This window comes from Pagrus pagrus (genome assembly GCF_965226575.1).
Source record: "Pagrus pagrus genome assembly, chromosome: 1".
NCBI classification, from domain to species: Eukaryota; Metazoa; Chordata; class Actinopteri; order Spariformes; family Sparidae; genus Pagrus; species Pagrus pagrus.
This window is the reverse complement of record NC_140185.1, coordinates 5,887,960-5,898,663: the sequence shown is the minus strand read 5'-3', so window position 1 is coordinate 5,898,663 and position 10,704 is coordinate 5,887,960. Positions and strand designations below refer to the sequence as shown.

Below are 10,704 nucleotides of genomic sequence, written 5' to 3'. Positions count from 1 at the left end.
TTATTGCAGGTTTGTGTAGATGTTAAATGTTTTAGTTAAATGTTTTGTATGAATTAGTCCAATGTAAAGACCAAATGACTGTGTAATGGTGTTTCCTTCCCTGAGAGGGAAGTTGGGTGGGTTTGTTAAATATGTTATCTTTGGTCCTTTATGTTAAGGGTTAAATGAACATGACACACAGTCACATTTCTATTTTGTGAATACTTAAAATACTTAATTACTAAAACATTTTCTCCTTTTAACAGAAAAACTTGACAACTTAACATAAGGTAAGTTTATTATTTTTGACATTCTACTCCTTGACTGTTCTGCCAGCTGTTATGTTTGTGATGCGCAGCCAGTAAGTTTAAGGGTGGGACACTGCGAGTGTGTTCCACTTTCACAGGGTCTGTTCAAAGTCTTGAGAGTTAAAAAAAACAACATCATTTTAACTGTTGGGTTTAGGTACCTTGAAAATACTTGAAAAGTGGTTTAATTTTACTCTTAAAACCTGGAAAACCGATATCTAAAAATTCTTCTATTTTCCACTCACTTTTAAGGATATTAATATTGATACTGATATGAGGTGAGTAACAAGTGTATTGTTATGTTTCCTCAGATCAATTCCTCAGTCCATTCACAACATCCGCTCCCCCTGTGGACAACATTTTGACTGGTATAGGCTTCACTCTATAGATGGTAGGTGAACATGCTACAGATTGTCACACAACCCTAACATGATTATCTCAGCTTCAAATGGAGACAAGGGATAATTTGTGAAACTGTTCAGAAGGAAGGCCCCACTGTGGCACATGCTTGTGCCATCTCTGGTCTGATTTTGGAGGGAATCTCATGTATCTTGAGACAAGGGTTTAAATATTGAACCATCTTGTTTTTAGCTTTCCTGGCTTAATGTCAAGGCTACTGTATTGATTGCCATACCATAACCATGTGCAAGACTCAGAATGATGTACATGAAAACTTCTGAGTGTGCCAACAGGGCTGACTGCTGCCTTTTTCTTTCCTCAGAATGAGACCGTCCATATAAGATGGGTATACACACTCAGTGTACGTATCCAAATGAAGACGAGAGAGAGAAGGACTGCACAGTGAGTTGCTTGTGAAATCCACAAGGTGTGACAAAGTAGCTGTAGATCATTGTAGAAAGCACATGATTATATGCAGAATTATTGTCCCATTGAAAGACTAGGTTTTCCTGTGATGGCTTCATTGATTTTGCTCCATTTATCTTCATCTTTAACAACATGTCAGAGCCCTGCTGAGCAGAAAGTGCTAACGTCAAAATTCTCAGCCACGATATTTAACAGTACACAGTGTTTATAAGGATTTTGTTGCAACACACACACTGCTTTGAATTTTGAATTTTAAAAACTCAAATCCTTAACACAGACACTGAGGCCAGCAGGTCCATGGAGCAGTGTGTGATGTGGTGTGTGTCCTGAGGAGGGATGGTCCAGAGGCTGAGCCTGACCCAGAGGACATCTGTGTCCTGACTGGAGCTCTTCAGTGGATTGAGGGGCATTACTTTATTTGGACTCTTGATTTGGTTGGACTGATGCTCATCAGAACTCAGATGCACATATGAAGATTTTCCTCAAAAGCTTAAAAACCTGGATTGTCGCATAATGTATACTAATGCTGCTTAAGTGAATAATGGAGATGAGGAGGGATAATGTGTGTGATGATGACTTTGATTATTTCTTTGAGTCACAAAAGTATAACTGAAGGGTATGCATTAGTTACAGTTGGTGTTTAGTGCTTACAATATTTGTTTTCATTTTGATAGAAATACATCATGTCAAGTTTAAATGTTCTGTGTCTTCATTAGTGACATAGATGTTTTGTAATGTATTTCTATAAAGTGTGCTTTAGTAGTGTAAAGTGTGTTAAAAGCATAATGTTGGTAAACTTTTCATTTATTTACAGATAGTACAAGACTTTGTTAGTGTAATGCTCTATTGAAAGTGCAACTTCAGTATATTTCTTTTTCACCTGGGTACTTCAGTAATGGTTTGATGAGGTTCCTGCATGGACGAGGGTGGGATCTGAACCTGCTGCATGTTACAGCTTCCCAGTGCAACGCCTCACTGCTTAATGACTTCTCCTGAGTGTTCAGGGGATCCTTAACAACTCTTAAGTCAGAAATTATTACTTATTTACCAGATACGCGTTCACCTTCATGGATCATGCTCTGTGGAGGATCAGTTGAACTGAGCCAGAGCTCAGGTGTCACAGAGGCAGCACATCTGCCTGTTCTTCAGGGAAGGTCAGCAGGAGAGTTAGTGGTGCTGAGGGTGAGGAGTGTTAATAAATATAAATACATTCTTGTTATATGCACAGACACATATTCACACTACAATAACAATAACGTCAACAATATTTTTCACATACATTTCATATGAACTTATGAACAGACCCTCCTCCCTTAGTGTAATATGGCCCTATGAGCTATTATGGCCTGTTTTTTGTCAATAGCTCTCTCATTTTTTAACAGACATACTTTACATTCATCTGGGCCTCCTCCCATTATATACACAACCTCTCATCGTCCCATTGGAGACTGTCCGGATGCATTTCTGACTTTTTATTTTTTTTCCACCAACTTTCAGTTTAAAAGAAAAAAACATCTGCTGTAATATGACCTGATGTATTTCTGTCTGCATTTCCCATACTCACCATTGATTCCCACCCACACAATTATCAGTTATACTCGGCTTTTAAGACCCTGGACTTTTTAGTTTGACTGAATTGAATGAATTTTGAGGTGTGTGTGACCTTATGATGTGTAGAAGAACACAGACCATGAATCAACATGAAGATCCTGTTGGTGAGTCAAGAGTTATAAATAATCACTGCAGGTGAATGTTTGAGCTTCACTGTGTAGAGGGATGTATGTGCAGAGTTTGAACCATGAATGTGAAAACAGCCTTCTAGTGTCAAAGTGTACATTTTCTCTGCGCTCAGTGAAAATCTGATTTGAAGAGGCAGGCCTACGTTTGGAAGCCAATCCCAGTCGAGTATTCAGCAAACACAAGTGTGATGGATAGAAATAATGACAATGTGTTTTCTTACTCAAACTCACTCAACAAAGCACTCTGTATGTTCACATGCTGTCGTTAAAACTGTCAAGTTTATGTTCAAAATGTAATATAACACAAGACTCCTGATTGGGACATAACATTGATGCCCGCTATGAAAGATTTGTGTCAGGTGAGGAGAGGAGGACAATGAAGCAGAATCCAGAACATTGTGTTATTGTTTGGGACAATGGTACCACTTTGTCACCTTACTCTTGATTCCTCCATTTATTTTCTTCATAGAGGTGGAGAGTTAATGACCACCAACCACATGGTCAGATGTCCCTCTTGGATGTCATGAATGCTGGATGTCTGGACATAACTGCAGAAGATTGTCAGGGGTGGATGAAGCTCATTGGACCATATTGCAGCTTTTCATCTCCGTGGCATGTTTATCCATTGTTCCCCTTGTTTCCCAAACAATTTTCATGCTGTACATCGACAGCTGTACGAATCATGTCCTCACAAAATCTAAGTCCTCTGCTGGTCAAAGCCTAAACTGAGGGACATATACAGTATATACTCTATATGAATTCATTGTTGTAGCCTCCTAACCACAGTGGCATGGGTGAGCCACTAGAGGGAGGCACATTAAAAGTCATAGAGACTCAAACTCCTTACACTGACAGTATCTGGCATACAAATATTCAGTATTTCAGTATTTGTCAGTCGTGGCCCTGGGGGCCCTGCCCTGCATGTTGCAGATGTTTCCCTGCTCCAACACTCCAGATTAAAATGGTCAGCTCATCATCAAGCTCTGCTGAAGCCTGATGACGAGCCATTCATTTGAATCAGGAGTGCTTTGGCAGAGAAACATCTACAACATGCAGGGCAGGGCAGTGTAACACTGCAGTATTTGGATGAAGAACTGTGTATGTGGTGGTGGAAGCCCTGTACGATGAGGAACGATGCTGCTCTCTGCTGATCATTCACCAGAAATATGCTGCAAATGTGACATTCCAAAGTTACAATTACATTGATGTCCATGTCATGTGAGTACTGCTTACAGAAAGCTTGCTGCATGGAAAATTAAGTCTGTTTTGACTATTTTATGCAATTACTTTAGAAGTCAGTGTCAAAGGGGCACAGCTGCAATTTTAAATATCATTAGACAGGTAGGAAGGCAGGAAGGGTCTAACAGGCTGGACACACTGGATGCATGACATGAAGAGAACACATACAACAGGTGAAGGGCAGTTTCTCCTCCTCTGCACTCTCTCTTTATTTTTCTCCCTCCCCACCCTCTCTTTCTCCCATCGGCATTCTCGCTCTTTCAAGGAAAATGATGTCATCATTTTCATTGATGACTATTAAAGCCAAATTCATGTAAACAGATAGAGCAGGCAGGACTCGCGCTGCAGCAGCTGTCACGCACTACACAAGCAGGCAATGTGGCCAGCGCGTAAATCATGCATTTCAACATGCGTCTCCACTGACCACCTGTGATTGGATGTCACTTTCCCCTTCTATATGCAAATAAACACGTACATTAGTGGAACAAACGGATACCATGTTCTTGACACATCTTCATGTGTAATGTTTGCCGAATTTATAAGAAAGGCCCAAAGAATGAAGAATTTGTCAGAGACAAAGCGTTTCACAATGTTTATAAAGTTTCTCTTCGCTCAAAAACTCTTAAATTCAGGCGATTTGTTAAGGGAGTCTGGTGGGAGTCAGTTTTCATTACACACGTGCACAAACAGGACCTATACACGTGCATTAATGGAGAGGTGTCAGAGCGAGGGGGCTGCCCACTATGGAGCGCCTGGGAGCAGTCAGGGGTTCTGTGCCTTGCTCAAGGGCACCTCTATAGTGGTCAGGAGGTGAAGTGGCACCTCTCCAGCTACCAGTCCACACTCTGTATAGACCAGTCTGAAACATCAACCCTCCGGTCCCCAAGCCAAGTCCCTGCTGACTGAGCTTCTGCCGCCTCAAAGCTGAACATGGCTGTCATGTGTCGACACAAAAAAGTTTGACAGTCATGCTAGACAGCATCTTGTTTGTTAAGAATGTTGGTTTCCTCCAAGTTCAAAAATAGCCTATATTTAATGTTCATCCATATCCTAAACCACACACCAAACTCTGTAAAGGCCAATCAGAGCCCATGTCAAACTAACTCAGCTCACCCAGAGCGGTCCTCTCCACTAAAATCAACCCAGTTATGTATATTTACTGCCCAGTGCAGCAGGTCAAACAACACTGAAAACTAGATTCACACACACACGCACACACACACACACACACACACACACACACACTTAAATGAGGGTTGTATGTTTATGTGTAAACTGGAGCGGGCCACAGAGAATCTATTCATCCTCTGCAGCATACAGAATGTACCTACACATACTGTGGGCACACACACACGCACACACACACACACACACACAAACACACACACACACAGACACACACATGCACACACCTTAACACACACACGCACACACACACACACACACACACACACACACAGAACCTTGTAAAAGACCAGTGTATGATGCAAAGTAGGTGTGAGGTCAGGCCCAGTTAAGTGCGGTGTGTTTTCCTCTGGAGCCGGCTCACAGGAAAGGGGCAGTGATTTTGGGGAGCTGTGCCTTACTGAGACACACTGTTGTGTTCTCCAGACAGAGGGGGAGGAAAAGGAGGGAGGAGGAGGAGGACGGACGAGGAGAAGAGGTACGGGCGTGTTACCCCAGATGAATCACAGCGACGGAGCCATGCTCTGAACGATACATCAGTTTTTGACCTGACGTTCTGTGCAGACTTCTGCCTGTCCGTCTGGAGTGAGTCCATCCTTGGGATCTTCTGTTTGCACCTTCAGCAGAAGCTGTAGATGCTGGCGCAAAGACAACATGATCGACTACGGTGAGTAGGACTTCCACTCCCATCGCTAAAGAGGATGTTTATCAGTGCAAGTCTATAATAATCTGAACCATGTGTCTCTCAGACTGCTATCCAAGTTGACATATGACTAAATGAGAGGAAAGAAAGAGAAAAATGTTAGTTCTTAGGTCTGTCTGTGAGCCTTGTGCAACTATCAAATTAGTTGCAGAGCAGCAAAGTTAAATGATGCACTTGTTGGCCTGAGGGCTGGATGTGTGTGTGTGTGTGTGTGTGTGTGTGTGTACTTGCACACAGAGGTTCTTTATGAAAACACAAATTACATAATGTCTGTCCATTCCAAGGCGACCTTTAGAGTACAAATAGCCCATGAGGCCAGCTGTAGATGGGCATGGCTTCCTGCTCTCTCCACAGCCCTGCATATAACCATAGGACCAGGCTCATGTACAGCCACATGGCCACGCAGGGCATGAAGCTGACATTCCACACTGACACAAAAGAGGCCACAGTAGCTGATCGTCCTCTCGTGAGAGAATTCAAGATCAGTGTCCCCTTACGGACTAAAATCAAAATGAATCTCTGATTGTACACTTTGTGAAAGTGGAGGATTATTTATTTGACTTTCTTCAGGTGGCTCTCTTGGCTGTCCTCTGTAGGTCCTGCTCCGACTCACAGACTAGAAAAAATCCCCAGTGAAAAGCTCCAAACAACACACACGTTGTTCAGCTGCGTAGCAACCCCACCCTCTGCCTTCTCTCAATCAGCTTCTGTTAGGCTGGAGTCCTGCCCCGCTAATGCTAGAGGCAAAGAGTGTGGTTCTGTGAGGGCATGAACACATTCATACGCAGATACACACACACACATATGGATATGCAAACACATGCACACACACTGTTCACACTATTCAGCCTCCTAAACACACCTTTCAACATGACCTGCCCTCACTCTCCCCCTCCTCCCTTTTTTCCTCTTCGTTTTCTCACTGAACAGTGTGAGTGCTGTGCTTCCATCAGTAGAATAGAGTGTGTGTCAGAGGAAAGTTGGACTCTCTGCACTTCTGCTGACATCACAGGAGGCAGTCAACACCTTCAAGGCTCAGAAACAAGTGCTTTTTATGAGGCTGGGCTTAAACTGTGCATACAAACCAACATGAAGTTCATTCAAAAACATATGTTACTATCAAAATACTGTAGCATTTCAAAATAAAAGACTTAAGTGAAATGTCTTAATATTTTTGTTTCAGGCTGCTGTGTAGTAAAGTTCATGCGTGTATGTACGCCATCGATAAGTTACAAGCTAAACTCAAACTGTGATGACAAGATAGTAAGCAAAGGTTCAATTAAATGTTCAAAAACACTCTTTATGTGGCTCCAAACAGGAACTATTAGGAAGAGAAGTGCGAAGTAGGAGAATATTTCGAGCATACCTGATAAAACAGAAGTTGACAACAGTGAGCGAGTGCTAGTGGCTACTAAGGCAGCACCACTGTCCACAGCACCTGCTAACGTTAGCAGGAAACGGCGCAAAACAGTAGCCTAAGCTGAATGCAACAGGCCCATGCTACTGTATGTCAGTGTCATTCAAGTCATGATGGAACTGGGAAAGTCTAATATTTTCTTTTTTGTTAACAATTATTTACTTGGTTTATATTTTAACAGCACAAACTGTAGCAGGAAGCAAACATGAAAAGTAAAGCACAAACATAGAATCAAAGTTAAGTCATTAAAATAAAATCAGTCAGATTAGGTGGCAGTCACAAGGACGCAAATTCAAATGAAACAACAATAAGTAACAACAATGTTCTATGTTGGTAAAGCCTGAGCCTGATGCTTTCTGAGGTGATGCAGCTGTTATAACTGGGACAACACTTTCCTCTTAAGCTCACTAATTGCTTGCTCGTGTAATCTGGACACAAAGACAAACATTCCTCTTACATTGTATTTTTTATATAATGATGTTTGGAGCTCTTCTGTCCTGAGCATGTGTTTGGCTACAAAATAACTGCTCTTAAAAGATGCTGTTCAACCCTCCCTGTCCATTCTCAGAACTCACCACTCGACTCCAGTCCATCAGTCTGCTGGCAACTGGCTATATATACGAAAACTAGTGCTAAATATGCTCAGCTGCAGTATAGCAGCACAGGCAGGTCCTTCAGCTGCAGATGTGACATGGCTTTTTCTAAATGCACCTTGGCATTTATATTCACCAAGAGCTCAGAAAGAATATGATGCTTCCATATTTAGTTTAGAGACTGAAGCTAAGATTGATTTCCATACTACTGTAAGTGTTCCCACTGTGCTGGCATACATCCAGCTGGAGAGTGTATAAGCGTATGAAAAGAGAGGAGATATGGAGTCTGTGGGGCTCGAAGGCCTCCAGCATAGAGATCCATGTCTCTGTTTCCTGTCTATCTGGCCAACACAACAAGCAGACTAATGCTCCATAATTGCTAACACATTTCCAGGATCAGATTCACCAGAAAAGAAAGCCTGTCTTCCACACATTCACCACTTTTCTTTTCTTTTCGTTCTTCAGTGGGGATATTCAGATACCAATCTGTTTAAATCACAATAAGTGAAGAGATGGTCATTTTAACACATTCATCTAATTGAAAGAGTTCTCAGTAATCAAATGTATGTGATTGATTCCAATTATAGTTTTACATTTCTTACATCTTCTTACTTATTTTAGTTGTATTTGCTGAGACTGAGAGCTGTGACCAACTCACTGCCTTGATACAGTACACAGTAGTTTCTGTTTGAGGAGGTCTGTTATATTCCACCTGCATGCTGTAATATTCACAGCACAGAGAGGCATTTGTCAGCATGAGCTGCCACATCACTGTAACAGAGCAGCTGCAGTAAGTCTTACCCAGGGTCTCATGGGGTGATTAAAGTCAACATGAAGATGTGCTGATTTGCTTTCTTCTGGAGAGTTAAATGAGAAGCCAAACCACTCTTATGTGTGTGTATGTTCAATATGCAGCTGGAGCCTGGTGTTGCTTAGCTTAGCTTAGCATAAAAGAAACGCAGGGAAACAGCTAGCCCTTCTGAACCAGTCAGGCTCTGTGTGACTGTGAGGTTTGGGAGAGAGGGTAGGGTAGAAGATAGTGATGTCAGACCAAAGGCCTAATTGGCTTCAGTTAAAGAGCATCTGCACATTGCTTACTAAGTGTTCATGGTGAATGTGAGAAGCCATCTACACTAGCATGTATAATGCATTTGAGGGTCATCCTACCCTCTGGGGTGTGAGGCGTTGAAGAGTACAGACCATCATTCACTCCAGCCCATTAATGGGACCAGTCCAACATCGCTAACACCATTATCTGTTCTCATAAAGCACACAGTATGTGTACATTAAAAGAGAAATTGAGCTTACAGTGAGCCTCGGCTCCCTCTTCACACGCTGTTTTGTCCACGTTCCGTTCCAGACTTTGCATGTCACTGTGTGTGTGCGTGTGTGTGTAGTATCATATGTTTCTCTCAGCAGCAGTCTGATTAAGCAGCAGCATGTGGACTGAGGAAATCTTTGCCTTTTTTTCAGAGCAGGGAAAGAAAAGCGCTTTTATCTCCGCTAGCCTCCACATTTGCCTCAGCAGTTTCTCAGAACACTTACACACTCGGATGCAGTCAGACTGTCCTAACTGAATTTTCTAATTGCCCTCCAGAGCGTCCCTCTCCATTAGGCTTCAGGCCGGCTGGGAGGAGTGTGTTGGTTCCTGAGTTCCCGGTGCACACGCATACGCACATGCTGACAGCCATGCCTCAGAGATACTCCCACCAGAGGAGGAAAGCCAGCACAGCGGCTGCTAGGAGGATGGAGAGGAGACGCAGGGACCAGGGGAAGAGCAGCAACAACAACCCAACCAGCAGCCACAACCACCGCTCCAAGAAGCTGGCCATGCTCTCCAGGTACCAGCACCACTTAAAGGCTTACAAATAGAGCTGTATGGGGAGCTCAAGGCACATAAAGTTGGGTTTCATTGGCATCAAACCTTCTCTACAGGCTCATGCCAATCTGGTTATGTTATTTCATAGTCTAGAATAGGCAAAACATAGGTTTAGTTTTGTCTTGTGATGTCCTTGATAATAGTTTGAGTACTTTTTTATTTTATTTTTATCACTTTCATGGCTGCATTGCTCCAGTATTCCATCTTTCAGGGTTGCACTTTATGTAATTTTAAATGTCTGAAACTGACTCTGTCCAGGTCCCTGATCCTGTGTCACTCTAAGACTAACGATGACTGTCCAGAAGAGAGGCATGCTGGGGAAGTGTCAGACGGGTGCAGGACATGGGGTCCAGGCTGGACGACGGACGTGACTGCTGGAGATCAAACACGGTACAGAGACACAGAGAACAAGCACTGGAGGACAAGCCAGCAGTCAGCCCTGGAGAAACGAGGAGGCACTGAGGCAGATAACCCGGTGCATCATACCACCACACTCAGGGAGAGTAAAAGGAGCGTGAGGAGGTCCTTCAGCATCAAGGTACGACTGCAGGAGTTTGCATAAGAGTGATCCTTTGCATGTAGAAATGATCTAAGCAAAGTCTTTGACTTATTCTCATCTTTCTGGTCACAGTTTGGTCACAGTAGTAGCATTGCTCTAGGGATGAAAATAACAGTTTGTTAGTTGGTCCACCACCTTCATCCAGGCTGAAATATTTCAAAGAATGTGTTGCAACCTTGTGCAGACATTCATGGCCCTCACAAGACCAACTCTGTTGACTTTGGTGATCCCTTCCCTCCAATTTTTTTCTGTTGAGGATCGTTGTACTCGGACAGTGA

The 10,704-nt window shown here is 42.8% G+C and overlaps 1 protein-coding gene across 2 annotated transcripts in view; it reads left to right on the top strand.

The window, feature by feature from the left end:
- The first annotated feature begins 5,807 nt into the window (after positions 1-5,807).
- Positions 5,808-10,704, top strand: part of il16 (interleukin 16) — a 43,956-nt gene continuing 39,059 nt past the window's right edge. For both annotated transcript variants that reach the window (XM_084351918.1, XM_084351917.1), the window contains exons 1-3: positions 5,808-5,942; positions 9,586-9,829; positions 10,126-10,405. In XM_084351918.1, coding sequence (XP_084208044.1) covers positions 5,930-5,942; positions 9,586-9,829; positions 10,126-10,405 — 537 coding nt within the window. In that variant the 5' untranslated portion in view covers positions 5,808-5,929. The remainder of the gene's footprint in view (positions 5,943-9,585; positions 9,830-10,125; positions 10,406-10,704) is intronic.